Genomic DNA, 22,321 nt, shown 5'->3' on the forward strand with positions numbered 1-22,321 from the left:
ACCAGGCCCCCCTGTCCCTGGGATTCTCCAGGCAAGAACACTGGAGTGGGTTGCCATTTCCTTCTCCAATGCAGGAGAGTGAAAAGTGAAAGGGAAGTTGCTCAGTGTATCTGACTTTTGGCAACCCCATGGACTGCAGCCTACCAGGCTCCTCCATCCATGGGATTTTCCAGGCAAGAGTACTGGAGTGGGGTGCCATTGCCTTCTCCTGTATATATAACTATATATATAAATATATATATATACACACACATTATTTTTTTATTTTATATATTCTTTTCCATTATGGTTTACCATAGGATATTGAATATAGCTCCTTGTGCTATACAATAAGACCTTGTTGTTTATCCATTCTGTGTACAATGGCTTATATCACCCCAGCCTCCCACTCCATCCCTCCCTTAACCTCCCGCTTGGCAGCCATCAGTCTGTTCGCCGTGTTCATAGTCCTGTTTCTGATTTGCATATAGGCTCGTTTGTGACATATGTCAGATTCTACATATAAGTGGAATCATACTGTTTGTCTTTCTGACTTCATGTCGTATGAGAATCTCTGATTGCATCCCCGTTTCTGCAGATGGCATTCTTCTGTTCTTTCTTACGGGTGAGTAGTATTCCGTTGTCTTTATGTACCACATCTTGTTTATCCATTCATGAGTCAGCGGTCATTTAGGCTGCTTCCATCTCTTGGCTATTGCTGTGAACATAGGGGTGCATGGATCTTTTTGATTTATGGTCTTATCTGGATATATGCCCAGGAGTGGGATTCCTGGGCCAAATGGGAATTCTATTTTTAGTTTTCTGAGGTGCCTCTATACTGTTTTCCACACTGGCTGCACAGTGTATGTTTCCAACAGCAGTGTGCGAGGGTTCCCTTTTCTCCACATTTATTATTTGTATACTTTTAAGGATGGCCATTCTGGCAGGTGTGAGGTGCTACCTCACTGTTTTGATTTGTGTGTCTCTGATAAGTAGTGATGATGAGCATATAGTCACGTGCTTGTTGGCCATCTATGTATGTATGTTCTTTGGAGAAATGTCTATTTAAGCCTTCTGCCCGTTTTTTGATTGGGTGGTTTTTTTCTGTTTTTGTTATATGAGCTATTCGTATTTTGAAAGTTAAGCCCTTGTCAGTCGCATCATTTGCCCATATTTTTTCTCACTCTGTATGTTGTCTCTTCATTCTTTAAGACTGTTCCTTTTGGCCTTTTCACCCACCCTGCAACACTGGCCTGTGGCGACCATCAACCTGTGTGTTGCACCTGTGAGCTTGGGTTTTTTACACTCACATATAAGTGAAGTCATATGGTATTTGTATTTCTTGCTTGATTTATTGCAGTTAGCGTGTCCTCAAGATCCAGCCACACTGTCACAATGGCAACATCTTCTTTTTTCATGGCTGAATAATTTTCCCTTTAAATGTATACCATATTTTCATTATTTATTGATGGACACTGAGTAGTTTCCACATCTTGGCTACTGTAATAATGTTATAGTGTGAACACAGGGATGCATATATCCTTTCATTTGGTGGTTTCATAAATACCAGAGAGGAATTGCTAACTCATATGGTACTGTAATTCTATCTTTAATTTTTTGAGGACAGTCCATACTATTTTCTACAATGGCTGCACCAATTTAGGTTCCTCTTGACAGTACACGGGGCTTGCTCTTTTGTATGTGCTCACCTACACTTGTTATTGCTTGTCTTTTGGAGGATAACCTTTTAAACAGCTGTGACGGGCTACTGCATTTGATTTCTGCCTCCCTGATGACTAGTGATCTCGAGCACTTTTTCATGTACTTGTTGGTCATCTGTATGTTTTCTTTGTAAAAATGTCTCTTCAAGTCTTCTGCCTTTTTTAAACAGTTTTATTTATTTTATTTATTTTTGACTGTGCCGAATCTTTGTTGCTGTGCTCCAGCCTTCTCTAGCTGCATTGTTTGGCCTTCTCTCGCGGCGGCTTTTCTTATTGCAGATCATGGACTCTAGGCACACGGGCTTCAGTGGTTGAGACATAGAGGCTTAGTTGCTCCGAGGCATGTGAGATCTTCCTGGTCTAGGGATCAAATCCATGTCCCCTGCATTGGCAGGTGAATTAACCACTGGACCACCGGGGAGGGAGGTCCCTCTTCTGCCTCTTTAAACAGATCAGGTTGTTTGGTCTTTTGCTGTTGAGTTGTATTTTGGATATTAACCTCTAATCAGATATGATTTGCACATATTTTCTCCTGTTCAATAAGTTGCTCTTTGGTTTCCTTTTCTGTACAGAAGATTTTAGTTTTATGTAATCCCATTTTTTGTTGTTGTTGCCTTTGAATTTGGTGCCAAGTCCAAAAAAAAAATCATTGCCAAGTCTGATGTCAAGGTGCTTACTGCCTATGTCTTTTTCCAGGAGTTTTATGGTTTCAGGTCTTATGTGCAAATCTTTCATCTATTGTGAGTTAATTTTTGTGTATGGTATAAAATAGTGATCCAGTTTTGTTCTTTTGCATGTAGTGGTTCAGATTTCTCAATACCATTTATTAAAGAGACTACTCTTTCCCTGTTGTATCAATGTATTCTTGGCCTCTTTGCCATAATTGGTTGATCATATATATGTGAATTTGTTTCTGGGCTCTCTGTTCTGTGCCATTGATCTAAGTGTCTATTTTTATGCAAATACCATACTCTTTTGATTACTGTTGCTTTGTAATACAATTTAAGATCAGGAGGCAGCGCGCCTCCAGTTTTGTTCTTCTTTCTCAAGATTGCTTTGGCTATTTGAGGTCTTTCATTGTTCCATATGTCTTTGAGGATTGTTTCTTCTGTTGTGTCTGTGAATTTTTTGTGGTTGGAATTTTGATAGGAATTACACTGAAGTGTAGATTACTTTGGGTAGTATGGACATTTTAATACTGTTAAGTCTTACAGTTTATGAGCCCAGAACATCTTTTCATTTATTTGCATCTTAGATTTCTTTCATCAATGTCTTAAGGTTTTTAGGGTACCAGTCTTTCACCTTCTGGATTAGATTGGCTCCTGGGTATTTTATTATTTCTGATGTGACTGTAAGTAGGATTGTTGTCTTAGTTTCTCTATTATTAGTATATAGAAGTGCAACATCATTTTGTATACTGATTTTTGTATCCTGCAAATAGTGATAGTTTTACTGCTTCCTTTAGAATTTGAATGCCTTTTATTTCTTGCATAATTGCTCTGACTAGAGCTCACAGTGCTGTGCTGAAGGAAAGCAGTGACAGTAGACATCCTTGTCTTGGTCCTGATCTTAGAGAAAAAACCGTAATTTTCATTTGTTGAGTAAGATGTTAGTTGCAGGCTTGTCATATATGGCTTTTACTATGTTGACGATATATTTCCTCTGTACTCACTTTCTTGAGACTTTCCATCAGGAAAAGATGTTGAATTTTGTCAGATCAATCAACTCCTTTCATATATTTATTATACCCTGATACATAAACGGGCCTAACTGTCTGATGGCCAGTCCCCCTGTCTTCCTTTCCTGTAGACGCTATGGAAAGTGACGTGAAGTCGCTCAGTCATGTCCGACTCTTTGTGACCCCGGGGACTATAGTCTACCAGGCTCCTCCATCCATGGAATTTTCCAGGCAAGAGTACTGGAGTGGGTTGCCATCATGAAAAGCTGTCACCATGCGGACTAGACTCTTGTCTTTCCATATAAGAAGAATCATGTCTCCCTTCTGAAAGAATGTCATTTCTCCCCTCTAGATTTTTAGATTTCTCCTGTAATTGGTTTGGTAGACCATGATTCTCTCTTATAATCACATGAACTCTAGTTTTATTTTCAACAATATTTCAGATATGGACACATTATTATCATAATTGTCTTGGTAAATACGATGCCATGAACCAAGATAAAGTCATAGGACCAATAATATTGCTTCTTGCAATTTCTTTCCTGCTACTGCTAAGTCACTTCAGTCATGTCCGACTCTGTATTACCCCATAGACAGCAGCTACCAGGCTCCCCCGTCCCTGGGATTCTCCAGGCAAGAACACTGGAGTGGGTTGCCATTTCCTTCTCCAGAACATGAAAGTGAAAAGTGAAAGTGAAGTCGCTCAGTCGTGCCCGACTCTTATGACCCCATGGACTGCAGCCTACCAGGCTCCTCCATCTATGGGATTTTCCAGGCAAAGTACTGAAGTGGGGTGCCATTGCCTTCTCCAAATTTCTTTCCTTCACCTGTATAAATCTCAAGGTTGCATATATATATATATACCCAGTTTCACTTTCCCTAGCCATCCTGACCAAAATTCCATATTTTGTTGTAAGTTTTCCAGGATTATAGGTTTTGAATCTCAGTCGTTGTCTTTATCATTGTTTCATCAAGTAATAGCTCTTATTTGGGTATATAGATTGAAATTTTGGTAGAAAATAATCTAAAAAGGTTTAACTTTTGAAATTCTGTCTGCAGGAGGTGGTGTGTCTGAGTTATTGTTAATGTGAAGGAATGTCATTATTTGTTTGAACCCTCATCCTTTTTTAAAAGATTTGTTTATTCTTGGCTGTACTGGGGCTTCATTGCTGCATGCGGGCTTTCTCTACCTGCGGCGACTGGGAGCTGCTCTCTAGTTGCAGTGTGTGGGCTTCTCATTGAGCGGCAGGTGGCAAGTCTACCACATCTGGTTTGAGGTTGACTTTGGTTGGTCTCTAGTTCAAAGGACTCTTTGTGACCCCATGGACTGCAGCACACCAGGCCTCCCTGTCCATCACCAAGTCTTGGAGTTTACTCAAACTCGTGTCCATTGTGGTGCCAGATGGCCTTACACTGGAAGGGGTGATAATCTTACCTCTCTTTTCATTCATATAAGGGTAGATCCTATATATCAAAACATCACATGGTACAGCTTAAATAGAAACAGTTTTTTAGTTTGTCAGTTATACCTCAAGAAAGCTGGGGGGAAATATAGATCTAACTTTCCAGTTCTTTCTCTTTGGTTGGATAGGTTTTCTTGGTTTGGTATCCTTTTTTCCTGAGGGATGGATCCCATGTTCATTATGTTTACACATGATTCCCTTTAATTTTACACATGATGGGCGTTCCCTGGTAGCCTAGTGGTTAGGATTCTGGGCTTTCACTACCATGGTCCCAGGTTCAATCCCTGTTCATGGAACTAAGATCCTGCAAGCTGCATGGCACAGCTAACTAAATAAATAAATATCTTTATTCTTTTTTTAAAAAAATAATAATTTCACACATGAAGATGTTAATATTATCTTTTGCTAGCATAGTGTTCATCATTATTTATTATCATTCTCTGAAAATGTTCTGTATACTTGATGTCAGCAGAATATGCTCTTTGCCTTTCTCTTCAATATGGCAAAAGAATTTCCACTCATGCATCAAGTCCTGTTTGCTCACTATGGCTGTGCAAGATGGTCATTTTTAGGCTTAAGATACAGTGTTGAGTATCAGTTTAATATTTGTTCCTGTGTTCAGGAACTTTGGCCACCAATGCAAAGAGCTGACTCATTTGAAAAGACCCTAATGCTGGGAAAGATTGAAGGTTGGAGGAGAAGGGGACGACAGAGATGAGATGGTTGGATGGCATCACTGACTCAATGGAAACGAGTTTGAGTAAACTCCAGGAGGTGGTGATGGACAGGGAGGCCTGGCGTGCTGCAGTCCATGGGGTCACAAAGAGTTGGAGATGACTGAGGGACTGAACTGAACTGATTAACAAAGTAGGTGGGTCACAAGCCCATTTCTACTGAAAACTGTTGCCCCTTCCCATAAAAAGTTGGTTTGGGAGCTGGAATATTTTAAGTGTAGTTATAGCTTTCTATCTATTCCCAACAGATTTGTGCACTGTCTCCTTTAGAAAGTTAGTATTTTCGGTTGATCAGGATCCTGAATTGTTGGTTGGCAAGTGAGGTAGCTGATTATCAATTAAGAACAATTAGAATACCCATCATTGGAAATTCCTGGTGGTTCAGTGATTAGGACTTGACAATTTCACTGCTGGGGCCCAGGTTGAATCCCCTGTGGGGTAACTAAGATCCTAGAAGCCATGGGATATGGGGGATAAAAAAAAGAATACCCACTACTTATTTAAGCCATAAAATTTATTCATAATGTTTAGTACTCTTACAACACATTTCTTGGATGAAGAAACCAGTATGGAAACCAAGGAACTAATTCAATGATTTGTAGCTAGTTGGTGGTGGACATTGGTCAAGGATCTACACTGCCTTCAGAAGCATCCATTATGTCAACTTCTGGCTCCAGCCTCTTGCAAGGAAATAATCTGTATTTTACTTCTTATTGTTCAGTCTCTAAGTCATGTCCAACTCTTTGCAACCCCATGGACTGCAACACACCAGGCTTCTGTGTCCATCACGAGCTCCCAGAAATTGCTCAAACTCATGTCCATCAGGTTGGTGATGCGATCCAACCATCTCATCCTCTGTTGTCCCCTTCACCTCCTGCCTTCAGTCTTTCTCAGCATCAGGGTCTTTTTCAAAGAGTCAGCTCTTCACATGAGGTGGCCAAAATATTGGAGCTTCAGCATCAATCTTTCCAATGAATATTCAGGACTGATCTCCTTTAGGATGGACTGGTTGGATCTCTTTGCAGTCCAAGGGACTCTTAAGAGTCTTCTCCAACACCACAGCTCAAAGGCATGAATTCTTTGGCACTCAGCCTTCTTTATGGTCCAACTCTCACATCCATACATGACTACTGGAAAAAAATAACAGAGCTTTGACTAGCCGGACCTTTATCGGCAAAGTAACGTCTCTGCTTTCTTTTGGAATTTTGCTACATGAGAAAAACATGGTACTGAATTTCTTTTGTTGTTGTTCAGTTGCTAAGTCATGGCCAACTCTTAGCGACCCAATGGACTGCAGCACGCCAGGTTCCTCTCTCCTCCAGTATCTCCCAGCGTTTGCTTAAATTCAGGTCAATTGAGTTGGTAACGCTATCTAACCACTGACTTTCTAGGATTTGTAAAAGCAAGTAAGTAAGAAGTGTAACAGAAAACAAATACAAGTATATGAGTATTAAGTGAAAAGAAACATTTTCTTCCAGAGCAGTGTGATTTTGACATGGCATATTTCCCTATTAAATTTTAACAAGATTATATGTGTGTTTATAGACAAAATGTTTTAATTTAATTCTATGAGACAGCTGGAAATTGCTCACATTTGCTTTTTTGCTCAAAATATTTGTTTGGAATTAGTCAATTGATTTAATATGTAACATCAGTTAGTGTGAATAAGGAAAAAAGTGCAGTTGACAGGGAAGAAAATATTGTTGTATAATGTGACCATTGTGTTGATAGAATGAGTTAGTGTTCTTCAGTAGAGATGTTTAGTGTTAACTCTGATTTGGAATATAGTGGGAAAAGAAACTGTACTGTCAATCTTACAATCAGATAAAAAACCTGCAGAGGGTAACAGGTTTTTTTTGCTCATGCTTAGAAAATTGTTAAGTCAAATACCCTGATATGATAAGTGTGTTCAATCCCTAAGTCAGTCCAATTTTTATGACACCATGGACTGTAGTACATTCAGCTCCTCTGTCTTCCACTGTCTCCTGGGGTTTGCTCAGATTGGTGTTCATTGAGTTGGGGATGTTATCTAAGTATCTCATCCTCTGCCCCTTTCTCCTTTTGCCTTCAATCTTTCCTATCATCAGAGTCTTTTCCTATGATTCGGTTCTTCGCATCAGGTGGCCAAAGTATTGGAGTTTCAGAATCAGTCCTTGCAATGAATATTCAGGGCTGATTTCCTTTAGGATTGACTGGTTTGATCTCCTTGCAGTCCAGGGGATTCTCAAGAGTCTTCTCTAGCACCACAATTTGAAAGAGTCAGTTCTTTGGTGCTCAGCCTTCTTTCAGGTTCAACTCTCACATCTGTACATGACTGCTGGAGAAAATGTAACTTTGACTCTGCTGACCTTTGTTGCCAAAGTGATGTCTCAGCTCTTTTAATATGCTACAATATCAAAAACATTAGAATGATCTCTGTTCATTTCCAAGGCAAACCATTCAATATCACAGTAATCCAAGTCTATGCCCCGATGAGTAATGCTGAAGAAACTGAAGTTGAACGGTTCTATGAAGACCTACAAGACCTTCTAGAACTAACACCCAAAAAAGATGTCCTTTTCATTATAGGGGACTAGAATGTAAAAGTAGGAAGTCAGGAAACACCTGGAGTAACAGGCAAATTTGGCCTTGGAGTACAGAATGAAGCAGGGCAAAGGCTAATAGAGTTTTGCCAAGAGAACACACTGGTCATAGCAAGCACCCACTTCTAACAACACAAGACTCTACACATTGACATCACCAGATGGTCAATACCAAAATCAGATTGATTATATTCTTTGCAGCCAAAGATGGAGAAGCTCTATACAGCAAAAACAAGACCGGGAGCTGACTGTGGCTCAGATCATGAACTCCTTATTGCCAAATTCAGAGTAAAATTGCAGTAATTAGGGAAAACCACTAGACCATTCAGATATGACCTAAATCAAATCTCTTATGATTATACAGTGGAAGTGAGAAATAGATTCACGGGATTAGATCTGATAGAGTGCCTGGTGAACTATAGATGGAGGTGCGTGACACTGTACAGGGGACAGGGATCAAGACCATCCCCAAGAAAAGAAATGCAAAAAAGCAAAATGGCTGCCTGAGGAGGCCTTACAAATAGCTGTGAAAAGAAGAGAAGCCAAAAGCAAAGAAATCTGAATGCAGAGTTCCAAAGAATAGCAAGGAGAGATAAGAAAGCCTTCCTCAGTGATCAATGCAAAGAAATTGTTTTCCTCTGAAAACAATAGAATGGGAAAGACTAGATCTCTAGAAAGTTAGAGATACCAAGGAAACATTTCATACAAAGATGGGCTCAATAAAAGGACAGAAATGATATGGACTCAACAGAAGCAGAAGATATTAAGAAGAGATGGCAAGAATACACAGAACTGTACAAAAAAGATTTTCATGACCCAGATAATCACGATTGTATGATGATTCACCTAGGGCCAGACATCCTGGAATGTGAACTCAAGTGGGCCTTAGGAAACATCACTACGGTGATGATGGAATTCGAGTTGAGCTATTTCAAATCCTAAAAGATGATGCTGTGAAAGTGCTGCACTCAATATGCCAGCAAATTTGGAAAACTCAGCAGTGGCCACAGGACTGGAAAAGGTCAGTTTTCATTCCAATCCCTAAGAAAGGCAATGCCAAAGAATACTCAAACTATGGCACAGTGGCACTCATCTCACATGCTAGTAAAGTAATGCTCAAAATTCTCCAAGCCATGCTTCAGCAATACGTGAACCATGAACTTCCAGATGTTCAAGCTAGTTTTAGAAAAGGCAGAGGAACCAGAGATCAAATTGCCAACATCCTCTGGAACATCGAAAAAGCAAGAGAGTTCCAGAAAAACATATATTTCTCTTTTATTGACTATGTCAAAGCCTTTGACTGTGTGCTTGCTCCTTGGAAGAAAAGTTATGACCAACCTAGATAGCATATTAAAAAGCAGAAACATTACTTTGCCAACAAAGGTCCGTCTAGTCAAAGCTATGGATTTTCCAGTAGTCATGTATGGATGTGAGAGTTGGACTATAAAGAAAGCTGAGCGCCGAAGAATTGATGCTTTTGAACTGTGGTGCTGGAGAAGACTCTTGAGAGTCCCTTGGACTGCAAGGAGATCCAACCAGTCCATCCTAAAGGAGATCAGTCCTGAATATTCTTTGGAAGGACTGATGTTGAAGCTGAAACTCCAATACTCTGGCCACCTGGTGCGAAGAGCTGACTCATTGAAAAAGACCCTGATGCTGGGAAAGATTGATGGCAGGAGAAGGGGACATCAGAAGATGGGATGGTCAGATGGCATCACTGACTCAATGGACATGAGTTTGAGTCACCTCTAGGAGTGGTGATGGACAGGGAGTCCTGGCGTGTGGCAGTCCATGGGGTCACAGAGTCAGACACAACTGAGTGACTGAACTAACTCTACTGGGTTTGTCAAAGCTTTCCTTCTAAGGAGCAAGCATCTTTTAATTTTGTGGCTGCACTCACCCTCTGTAGTGATTTTTTTTTTTTTTAATTTTAAAATCTTTAATTCTTACATGCATTCCCAAACATGAACCCCCCTCCCACCTCCCTCCCCATAACATCTTTCTGGGTCATCCCCATGCACCAGCCCCAAGCATGCTGCATCCTGCGTCAGACATAGACTGGGGATTCAATTCACATGATAGTATACATGTTAGAATGTCATTCTCCCAAATCATCCCACCCTCTCCCTCTCCCTCTGTGTCCAAAAGTCCGTTATACACATCTGTGTCTCTTTCCCTGTCTTGCATACAGGGTCGTCATTGCCATCTTCCTAAATTCCGTATATATGTGTTAGTATACTGTATTGGTGTTTTTCTTTCTGGCTTACTTCACTCTGTATAATCGGCTCCAGTTTCATCCATCTCATCAGAACTGATTCAAATGAATTCTTTTTAACGGCTGAGTAATACTCCATTGTGTGTATGTACCACAGCTTTCTTATCCATTCATCTGCTGATGGACATCTAGGTTGTTTCCATGTCCTGGCTATTATAAACAGTGCTGCGATGAACATTGGGGTACATGTGTCTCTTTCAATTCTGGTTTCCTCGGTGTGTATGCCCAGTAGTGGAATTGCTGGGTCATAAGGTAGTTCTATTTGCAATTTTTTAAGGAATCGCCACACTGTTCTCCATAGTGGCTGTACTAGTTTGCATTCCCACCAACAGTGTAGGAGGGTTCCCTTTTCTCCACACCCTCTCCAGCATTTATTGCTTGCAGATTTTTGGATCGCAGCCATTCTGACTGGTGTGAAGTGGTACCTCATTGTGGTTTTGATTTGCATTTCTCTAATAATGAGTGATGTTGAGCATCTTTTCATGTGTTTGTTAGCCATCCGTATGTCTTCTTTGGAGAAATGTCTATTTAGTTCTTTGGCCCATTTTTTGATTGGGCCGTTTATTTTTCTGGAGTTGAGCTGCATAAGTTGCTTGTATATTTTTGAGATTAGTTGTTTGTCAGTTGCTTCATTTGCTATTATTTTCTCCCATTCAGAAGGCTGTCTTTTCACCTTGCTTATATTTTCCTTTGTTGTGCAGAAGCTTTTAATTTTAATTAGATCCCATTTGTTTATTTTTGCTTTTATTTCCAGAATTCTGGGAGGTGGATCATAGAGGATCCTGCTGTGATTTATGTCTGAGAGTGTTTTGCCTATGTTCTCCTCTAGGAGTTTTATAGTTTCTGATCTTACATTTAGATCTTTAATCCATTTTGAGTTTATTTTGGTGTGCGGTGTTAGAAAGTGATCTAGTTTCATTCTTTTACAAGTGGTTGACCAGTTTTCCCAGCACCACTTGTTAAAGAGATTGTCTTTACTCCATTGTATATTCTCGCCTCCTTTGTCAAAGATAAGGTGTCCATATGTGTGTGGATTTATCTCTGGGCTTTCTATTTTGTTCCATTGATCTATATGTCTGTCTTTGTGCCAGTACCATACTGTCTTGATGACTGTGGCTTTGTAGTAGAGCCTGAAGTCAGGCAAGTTGATTCCTCCAGTTCCATTCTTCTTTCTCAAGATTGCTTTGGCTATTCGAGGTTTTTTGTATTTCCATACAAATCTTGAAATTATTTGTTCTAGTTCTGTGAAAAATGTGCCTGGTAGCTTGATAGGGATTGCATTGAATTTGTAAATTGCTTTGGGTAGTATACTCATTTTCACTATATTGATTCTTCCAATCCATGAACATGGTATATTTCTCCATCTATTAGTGTCCTCTTTGATTTCTTTCATCAGTGTTTTATAGTTTTCTATATATAGGTCTTTAGTTTCTTTAGGTAGATATATTCCTAAGTATTTTATTCTTTTCGTTGCAATGGTGAATGGAATTGTTTTCTTAATTTCTTTTTCTACCTCTGTAGTGATTTTGGAGCCCAAGAAAATAAAATCTGTCAGTTTCCACTTGCCATGAAGTGATGGGACTGGATGTCATGACCATTGTTTTTCGAATGTTGAGTTTGAAGCCAGCTTTTTCACTCTCTTCTTTCACCCTCATCAAGAGGCTCTTTAGTTCCTCTTCACTTCCTGCCATTAGGGTGGTATCATCTGCATATCTGAGGACGTTGATATTTCTTCCAGCAGTCTTGATTCCAGCTTTTGCTTTTCCAGCCAAGCATTTCACATGATGTACTCTACTCATTTATAAGTTAAATAAGTAGGGTGACAATGTACAGCCTTGACATACTCCTTTCTCAATTTTAAACCAGTCAAATACCATGTTGAGTCATGTATTTTCTTCAATTAAATTAATAGTTATTTTTACATTTTCTGTAAAATCTGGAGGATTTTGTACCAGCTGAGCCACCAGGGAAACCCAAGAATACTGGAGTGGGTAGCCTATCTCTTCTTCAGCGGATCTTCCTGACCCAGGATTGAACCGGTGTCTCCTGCATTGGAGTAAAGAATCTGCTTGCAGTGTGGGACACCTGGGTTTGATCCTGGGTTCAGATGATCCCCTGGAGAAGAGAACGGCTACCCATGCCAGTATTCTCACCTGAAGAATTCCACGGACCATATAGTCCATGGGGTCGCAAAGAGTTGGACGTGACTGAGCAACTTTCACTTACCTTCACTTCATAGCAGAGGAATTAAGATTCAAAATATTAAGTGGACTTTATGTCTAGGAGAGAGCTGATGCTTGCTCAATGAATAAATTTAAGTGGTAGAGCCAGGTTTAAAACTAGATTTTATAAGCTTAAGTTCAGTTTTCTTCTTGCTTTATCGTTTATCTTCCTGGAAGGGGCTTGGGCAAACCTAGAAGAACAATTGTGTATTGTGCGATTTATTCAACAATTAATGTTTGCTTTTGAAAGAAGAGAATTATGGTGCTTTCACCAGCCTTTATTTAATAAAGGAAGTATGTGGTCTTCCCTGGTGGCTCAGACAGTAAAAATCTGCCTGCAATGCAGAAGACCTGGGTTTGATCCCTGGGTGAGGAAGATCCCCTCGAGAAGGGAATGGCAAGCCACTTCAGTGTTCTTGCCTACAGAATTCCATGGAAAGAGGAGCCTGGTGGGCTATAGTCCATGAGGTTGCATAGAGTTGGACATGATTGAGTGCTATCATTTTTACTTTACAAAGGACATGTCTACCTTTTGCTTAGCCTATAATTTATACTTTCCTATCTTAAAATTCTGAGATAAAACTGGCACATAGCATTGAATTAACTTTAGGTATACTGATTTAATCTCCATGGTAGTAATGAAGTTATTCAGATTTTCTCTTTCTTCATGATTCAGTCTTGATAGTTGTATATTTCTAGAAATTTCCATGTCTCCAAAGTTATACAATTTGTTCGCCTAAGATAGTTCATAGTAGAGAAGGCAATGGCACCCCACTCCAGTACTCTTGCCTGGAAAATCCCATGGACGGAGGAGCCTGGTGGGCTGCAGTCCATGGGGTCGCTAAGAGTCGGACACGACTGAGCGACTTTACTTTCACTTTCCACTTTCATGGAGAAGGAAATGGCAACCCACTCCAGTATTCTTGCCTGGAGAATCCCAGGGATGGGGGAGCCCGGTGGGCTGCCGTCTCTGGGGTAGCACAGAGTTGGACACGACTGAAGTGACTTAGCAGCAGCAGCAGCAGCAGCAGCAGCCTTTTATGAGTCTTTGTATTTCTCAGTGCAGTTGTTTCCTCCTCCGTTTCTGATACTGAGTACTGTTATTTTCTTAAGTCAAGTGTTGCCAATTTTCTGTATTTTTTCAAAAAACTAGCTCTTACATTTCAATGACCTTTTGTCTTTTAAGGCTGTTTCTTTTTTTAAAAAAATTTAATTGGAGAACAACTGCTTTACAATGCTGTGTTGGTTTCTGGCATACAACATGAATCAGCCATAAGTATACATATGTCCCCTCCCTCTCACTCCCTACCCCATCCTACTCTATTTCATTTCTACTCTAATCTTTGTTATTTCCCTCCTCGTATGAACTTGAGATTCATTTCTTTTTTGTATCTTTAAGGAAAAAAGTTAGGTCATTTTTTTGAGATCTTGTTTCTTTACATAGGCACTTATCATTATGAGCTTCCCTCTTAGAACTGCTTCTGGTGTCCCATAAATTTTTGTATGTTTTATTTCTATTTTCACTTGTCTTAGTTTTTGATTGCTCATTTCCATACCATTGTAGTCAGAAGGAAAAAAATGCTTGATATGATTTCCGTCTTCTTTGTTGATTTGTTTTGTGCCCTAACATCATATATCCTAGAAAATGTTTCATGTTAATAATAATGTGTATCCTGTTGCTTTTGGATGGAATGTTCTGTATATGTTAATTCCATCTGGTCTGACATGTAGTTTCAGTCCAATGTTTCCTTTCTGGTTTTGTCTGTTTATGGAAGTGGATTATTAAAGTCCCCTAATATTATGATGATGTCTACTTCTCCGTTTAGGAGAGATAATATTTGCTTTATATGTTTAGGTGCTCCTATATTGAGTATAATTCACAAATGTTATATCTTCTCATTGGATTGACTTATCAGTTTATAATTATCTTTTGTCTCTTATTAGTCTTCGTCTGGAAGTCAGTTTTGCTTCAGGTTTTTGTCTTCCATTTGTGCAGAATATCATTGTACATCCCTTCGTTTTCAGTGTGTGTCCTTAAAACCTGTGAGTCTGCTGCAGATGGCATATAGATGGGTCTTGTTTTTAAATTTTTTCAGTCATGCTGTGTATTTTGGAGAATTTAGTCCATGTACATTTTAGGTAATTATTGATAGGTATGTACTTATTGCCATTTTGTTGATTGTTTCCTGGCTGTTTTGTAATTCCTCATTCTTCTCTTGATCTCATCTGTGGTTTGATGATCTTCTGTAGTGATAGGTCTAGATTTCTTTATCTTTTGTGTATCTATTATAGGTTTTTACTTATTGTTTCCATGAGGTTTAAATTTATGTCTCTTTTTAAGATAATAGTAAGTTTGAATGTACTCTTAACTCCTGTCTTTTTAATATCTAGAGAATTGTAAGCAATGTTCCCCTTTCTTTTTGGTGTTAATAATTTGTTTTACTTCTCATTTTGTTTGGTGTTTTTATCCTTTTTATTAGTTCTTTCCTTGCTCCCCCGCCTCAAGAGGTCTTTTGGTGTCGCTTTTTTTCATAGTATATAACTGTTGTTTCATGGATTTCTCCTTTTATATTTTTTCTTTCAATTTTGTGACTTTTAGTATATTGTTATGCAACCATCGCAACTTTATAAAATATTTTTATTACCCCCAAAGAAACCCCTATACATTAGCAGTTATTTCCCAGTTCTGTTGCCCTACTCAATCCCCATTCTAGGCATGGGCAATTGCTAACCCCTTTTCTGCCTCTATGGTTTGCCTACTGTGGCCATTTCACATAAATGGAATCATAATACGTGGCCTTTTACAACAGGCTTCTTAGCAGGTGTTCAAAGTTCATCCATGTTGTAGCACGTTTCAGTAATTCTTAATTTTCATATGATTTTTCATTATATGTATATATACTTGTTTATCCACCCATTAGTAAACATTTAGGCTGTTTCCACTTACGGCTAGTATGAAGAACACCACTATAAATATTTAAAGAAAAGTTTTTGTGGTATATATGTTGTTTCTCTTGGGTGTGTATACCTAGGAGTGGAAACACTGGGTCATACACTAATCCGTGATTTAACTTTCTGAAGAACTGCACTACTGTTTTTCTAAAGTGATTTCACCATTTTATATCCCCACCAACAACTGCAGAATTCCATTTTCTTCACATCTTTGCCAGCAGCTGTTATTGTCTAGCTTTCTAATTTAAACATCCTCGGGTAGGTAAGATGGTATCTCATGACTTTTATTTGAATTTCCCTAATGACTGATTTTGTTAAGCATGGTTTCATGTGTTTACTGGACATTTTTTTTTATCATCTTTGGTAGTATCTCTTCCAGTCTTATGGCCATTAAAATTTTTGTGTTAAGATTTCTTTATTTATTCTGGATACAAATTCCTTATGAGGTAATGAGTCTCAAATATTTTCTCTCATTCTGTGGGTTGTCATCTCATCTTTTTGATGGTGTCCTTTGATACACAATGCTTTTAATTTTGATGAAGTTCAGTTTATCTTTGCTGCTACTGTTGTTTTTGGCATTCTAAGAAACACTGCCTAACCTATTGTGATGAGGAAAATTTCTTCTTTTATAGTTTTAGCTTACAAGTAGATCTCTGATCTTTTAAATTTTTACACAGAACATGAAGTAGAAGTCTGAATTCATTCCTTTGCACGTGAATGATTGTTTTTGCATCGTTATTTGCTTTCAGTTTGTTTTTGAGATGAAAGCTTACCTTTTTAATTTTCCAACTTTCTATAAGGTTACATATTTGCATTTAAGCACTGCTTTATTTCTATCCCACAATTTTGCTATCTGCTATTTTCATTATCATTCAGCAAAAAATACGTTCTAATTCCCACTGCAATTCCACTTTGACCCTTGGCTTTTTTAGAAGTGTGCTGCTTAATCTCCAGACTTTTGGGGATTTTTCTAGGTTTGTTTCATGGTGCAGCCTATGGTCTAGGGTTAAGTATCCCACATGGACGTGAAAAGAAAATGTTATCTGCAGTTGTCTAATGTCATCTTAGACAGTTGTCAGATCAAGCTAAGGTCCCAGTCATGGGAGTTAAGGCACCTACACTCTCCTAGCTGGGCCTCCAGACTAAGAGGCAGACAAGCCACTCCCATTGTATTTTGTTCAAACCGCTGAGCCATAGGCTTTATAAAATGATTATGTCATGAAGTTTTCGAATGGTTTGTTATGAAACAATTCTAAGAATAACATATTGTAGACTCAATGTTTATAAGTAGAATCTATGGTTTTTCATAATCCTTATGGAATTTAGGAGCAGAGTTAGAGAACTAATTCTAGCATAGTATTTTATATCCATTTGGAAATAAGCAAGATTAACCCCAAATACTGACATTTTACAGCTGTAATTGTAGTAGCTAGTATCACACTCCTAATACAGTGCTACTGAAAGTTGTTATATATAAAATTGGGGGTTTTCCTATGCTAAAATCTACTTATCATTGTCAATGTGTACAAAAATATAAATAAAACCCCCAAGAGATTTATAGAGGAAATACATGTTATTGAAGTAAAAGTTTAGTTCTGAAATTCATTATGAGGCTGTCTTGTCTGCCTTAAGTGAAGTATTTTCTGGGTATTCACATTTCAAATTATTGGGCAACAAAACTATTGAAATAACAGTAATTGCTCTCAAAAGTACACAGGACGAGGCTTCTGTAACTTTGTCTACTGACGAAGACAGCTGTCCCCCAGGTTTTGGTGCTTCCGACCATTTGAGTTACTAAGTGCAAGGTTTGGTCTCCCTGTTGAGGTGCTGTGTGAGTCCAACAGGTATTTGTTCTGTGCTCTCAGGCCTACTGAGCAGACTCATTTAAGAGTACGTTATTTTGAGCTATGAATGTAAACAAATCAAGGGTAAAGTTAAAGAAAAAAAGTGTTTATTTAGGCCATCGACTAGGACCATAATAAATAATGCGATATACTAATGTAATAACAGATGTTCTCATGCATTTATCACATTTGTAAATATACAAGAAAGCTGGCTTACAGGGCTGTTGGGACAAATTTGGAAATGTGTAGTTGGCAATACAGTGAAAGTTAACAGTGTTAAGACTATCAAACAGATTCTCTTTCCTATCATTTTTTAAAATACATCCTCTATATATCTGTGAATAAATGGTAATGTTCCCTTATAGTTTCTACTTTTTTATACACATGCCAGAGCTAAGCCAATTGTCAAAGATTCAGGTTGATAATTTGTTATTTATCAATATTTCTAATGGAAACCAGATTTAAGAAATAATGAAGGTAAAAATTCTTTTGCATTTCAATGTAGAGGCTGATGCATTGCATGCCAGAATCACTTAAACAATAAACGGTGCCTGAATGAAATTAAATCCCAAAGTAGAAGTCTATAAATAGTAACCTTGATACTCAATATAAAAATGCTATTATGATGTCTGTAATTTGGCAAATGACCAAATTATCTGACTGCAACAGTGATGAACTTTGATTAAAGCTTAGTTTTGCTAGTAAATTTCACATAAAGAATTTAAATAGGGTAACCTTTAACATAAAGCTTTAAAACAAATAATTTAAACATATCTTAAACACTGAAAATGTGTCTTTAATTGTTATTTACAGATTATCAGTGATACCAGTGTATAGCTTCATTGGGCCACTTGCCAGTCTTGCATCCTTTTTTTCAACATCTGCTATTACAATCTTCTTTATAAATACTTAGGCGAATCAGTTTAGTGAAGGTGAGCGATCTGTGGTCCAGAGTAATTCAATGTATGGCCATTTGGTTTGGAGACAGCGTTTAATGGGCGTGTCATCTGTCTGTAGCAGGGGGTCTTCAAACCCCATAACAACTGCGGTTCCTTCCACATACATTACCTATTGAACAGAAGCAAGCCACTGAGGTCAATCAATCTTAGCAAAGAAAATTCACTCTTCAAATGTTGCCTCATTTCAGATAAAAAGCTGTGATAAAAATACAGCTATATATTCTGAGAAGGACTTATAATGAAAGCAGAAAATAAAGTGCTGAATTTCCAGAGCTGGAAGCAAACTGGATATTTGTCAATGAAATTTTCTGTTATTGCATTAAATACTTCTGAAGTGCTCTTCATTTTGGTTTGGCACAAAAAATCATGGAGAAAAAAAGACTTCAGTCAGAAAGAGAAATCAAATAGCAGGAAAAGGTTGATGGATAAAAAACTAGGTAATTGATATGCAGTGGCAGGTGGACGGACGTCAAAAAAGGTTTCACTCTAATTTAAAAAACTTTTAGACATTATATATGAAGTAACATACTGACAATAAGTTAGCATTTATAAGCACTCACTGTATACATGAAAGCACTGTCATTAATTTCTCTTGATATCAGAATATTCTAATTGCATAATTTGAAAGACAACAGAATAAGCCTGCTGTGTTGAAAAAGTATGTATAATGATTTTCACACTCAGTGGCTGATACACATGATTATAATTATGTTCTTCCAAGATAAAAGCTATAAACTTAGCCTTAAGTTGGAATCTCCTTAAAAAACATTAACTACAGGAGTGGAGTATTTTCTATTACTAGGTCAGGTACTTTGGTTTCTTAATTAGGTTCTAGTTTTGATGGAGTAACTTTACTATTAAAACCCTAAGTAATCATGCTTTTTAGCTCTCTAAAGCAAAACAACTTTTTCTCAAAAATTGTCCACCAAGCATATAACAGGTTATCATAATGAACAAGAAAGACAAGACCTCTCTTCCATGAAAAACTTTCCTTGGCCACAGTGTTAGAGCAGAAGTGCTCAGGGCTGAGTACCATGATCTCCTCTGTGGCCTCACCAGCCTGGGCTGCGCTGGTGGGTCAGGCTCCCTTCCACTTGGCCAGCCTTCTCCTGCTACCTGTTTCCTCAGGTATTTTTAATAGTATCTTCTATGCGGTCTACTACATTTCTAGCTCGTATAACGTAAGTAACTTTATGTTAAACCTTTGCAGCTTAATAGTATAATACATGCTTTGCATTCTAATTCTTATGTCCTGTTGTCAGGTTAATAGGTCATCTTTGATTTCTTTTTGTTAGTCATGTCAGACACTTTTACTTGTTATGAGCGTGACTTAAAAACTTACTATACACATATAGCGTGGGCAGGCAGACCAAGGACAGAACTGGGTTTCAGGAACTCAGTTCCAGTCCCTGCTCCCCTGGGTGAGTCACTAATCTCCCTGTCCCAGAGGCTTCATCTGTAAAATACAGATAACATTTGACTGATCTACTTTGCAGGGATTGTGTAGGCAAGTAACTACTTTGTGACTACAAAGTACCTTCTAGTACAAGGCTACACAGAACTTACAACTAGATGAAGTGCTCATTAATTTACACAGTAGGACCGAACATACAAGTTCTCTTTTCATTGACAATTTCTATTTTTCACAATAGATATCAATTATCCTATGAAAAGATCTTTGGCCCTAACTTAGTAAAAGTTCTAATTTATATTTTGTTATAAACAAAAGTATATTTTAGGGGCAGGTTTAGATGTGCCCTAATGCACATGACGATCTGTTTTCTGTAGCCATCCTCAGTATATCAGATACACATGAAGTCAGCACAGGTACTTCAAATTAAAAAGGCATGTTAGGCCTTAGTCCTTCTAATATGAGCTATATCTACTGTGACTCTTAACTGGAATAAATGCAAACAGAGTAGATCAAGCTCATTAATCAAAGAGGGTGAATTGTCAAGACCAAACTTCTGCTGTAGAGTGGGTGAGTACATCTGGAAGTGAAGCACCCATGGGCCCTTGTCTGAGATTCAAGAAGGCAAGATCAGAGCACAGCAGGTGAACCACAGGCTCAGAGGGAGACACCCTTCGCTCCAGCTCTGCTGTCTCCTTGCTGCCTGACCTTGGTGAACTGCTTCCTTCTCTGTGCCTCAATTTTCTCTACTGTAAACGGAGAATATGCAAGAATACTTAGTTCATGAGGTGGGGTGAAACTTTGGAGAAAACAAAGTGCGATGACAATTCTTGGGACATCCTCAATAAATGCTCGCTGTTATGGTTATTAACTTAAATCCTTTCAAAAATATACATATTTTTAAATAAAAAATCTCCCTCTTGCCCCTTCATTCTTCATTTAAGTGGATCAATAACTTCCGTGGACTAAACTTGATTTTGTAACAACAGGTATGCAGATGAGTTACCTTGTTATAGTGAAACCACTGCTCCAAAATTCCAATGACTCTCTCACTGAGTCCAGGTCTATGATAAGCTGTGACAGTAAAGAGACTCCTAGAATAACTTCCTTGCTTAGGCATCAGGTTTATGGGACTCAGACATTGTAATACATACTCCTGTATTTTATCAACTCAGGTGAAGACAAATTACACTGAGTTATCATACCTTTTCATTGTAATTTGACTGTTTCAATCCATTGTAGTGGTAGACAGTAAAAGACTCTGGACCACTGGAACCCTATATTATAAATAACCAACAATTAAAACTGTATATCAGGCAATTTCTAACTAGCAATTCAAAGTAAAATGGAAGCTTCTTAATTCCACAGCCTTTGATTACGGAATCAGTTGACAAAGCAAGACACTTAGATTTATGTACTTAGTGTTAGATAAAAGACGACCAGGACACCAAAAAAAAAAAACAACTGTCTAACAAGCTTTTTAATGACGAAGCGCTACCCGGCAGGATTCCTGGACCCAAACGAGGCAGGTCGAGGAAGTCCGTGCCCGGCTGTGTTAGAAGCAGCTTATATAAGTTTTTTGCGAGGGATGGTCAGGTTAATGGATGGGGATTTGGATAGGTCATCGGGCCGAGGTGTCACGGGCTGATAGGTCCTTCTACGTGGCTGGGGTGGGGCGGATTTGGCGAACTGTGCTGTCACTGGTCCCCGGGATCTGGGAGGCTCCTTCCTTAGGGACTTCTCCCGCCAGCGGGGAGGGAAGGGGCGGCCCATCATGGCCCCCGGGGTTCGACCTTACACTTAAGTACTATAAAACCTAAAAGCTGAAATAGTTGCATCTGGGGAAGAGACTAGAGATTGGCAAAGCAGTGATTTTTATGATAAGTTCTTCTACAGTAGTTTATGGTTTTAAATATGTGCATGTATGGGGGTGGAGATGAAACTTGGCCCAGTCCCAGAAGCTCTTGGAACCCACCTTCCGGGCACTGCCTACCTCTTCCATCCTTCAAGTATTCTGAGCTACTCCTTCCTGCTCATGTTTAGTTCATGCTGGGATTTGTAACCAAGAATCCTAAAAATGTAGGACCTAAACTGCTTTTCCAGGCTTGTCCCCAACCACTCACCTTTCTCAGTTCTCTGAGACAAGCATATTCCTCATCTTCACATGAAAAGACCTTTTGTTGTCAGCTCTGTGCACATTTGTGATTTTTTTTCAACTTCTCTTCTTTTAGTTCAAATCTTAATAATTTGTGCATCATATTTTAAAAGAGTTCATATTTTTAACTGTTTTTTACTTTTCATGTCTAGAATCTACGCTCTTTTTTGTATCCCACTCAAAAGCTTTAAAAGACATATCAACCATCTTATTTAAACACAAGTCAGTGCAATTACTTAGATAAATGATTTGACTGGATTTTCAGAGTTACTGTATTTTAACTTACAAAATAAATATCTTACTGCAGTTCTGGTAACAAGTGGTATAAAATAAATAGCAACAAAAG

General features: G+C 38.5%; 1 protein-coding gene and 1 long non-coding RNA gene across 7 annotated transcripts in view; one reads left to right on the forward strand and one right to left on the reverse strand.

Annotated features, from left to right (window-relative positions):
• Positions 1 to 15,218: 15,218 nt before the first annotated feature.
• Positions 15,219 to 21,305, forward strand: LOC132657618 (uncharacterized). The gene is made up of 2 exons (XR_009596042.1): positions 15,219 to 18,929; positions 19,012 to 21,305. It is a non-coding gene; the product is annotated as an uncharacterized LOC132657618 (long non-coding RNA).
• Positions 17,536 to 22,321, reverse strand: part of MINDY3 (MINDY lysine 48 deubiquitinase 3) — an 82,657-nt gene continuing 77,871 nt past the window's right edge. For all 6 annotated transcript variants that reach the window (XM_042230588.1, XM_012188433.4, XM_042230585.1 and 3 more), the window contains 2 exons: positions 21,026 to 21,097; positions 17,536 to 18,518 (listed from right to left, as the gene is read on the reverse strand). In XM_042230588.1, coding sequence (XP_042086522.1) covers positions 18,369 to 18,518; positions 21,026 to 21,097 — 222 coding nt within the window. In that variant the 3' untranslated portion in view covers positions 17,536 to 18,368. The remainder of the gene's footprint in view (positions 18,519 to 21,025; positions 21,098 to 22,321) is intronic.

The sequence above is a fragment of the Ovis aries genome, chromosome 13 (assembly GCF_016772045.2).
Source record: "Ovis aries strain OAR_USU_Benz2616 breed Rambouillet chromosome 13, ARS-UI_Ramb_v3.0, whole genome shotgun sequence".
In the NCBI taxonomy this organism is placed as follows: domain Eukaryota; kingdom Metazoa; phylum Chordata; class Mammalia; order Artiodactyla; family Bovidae; genus Ovis; species Ovis aries.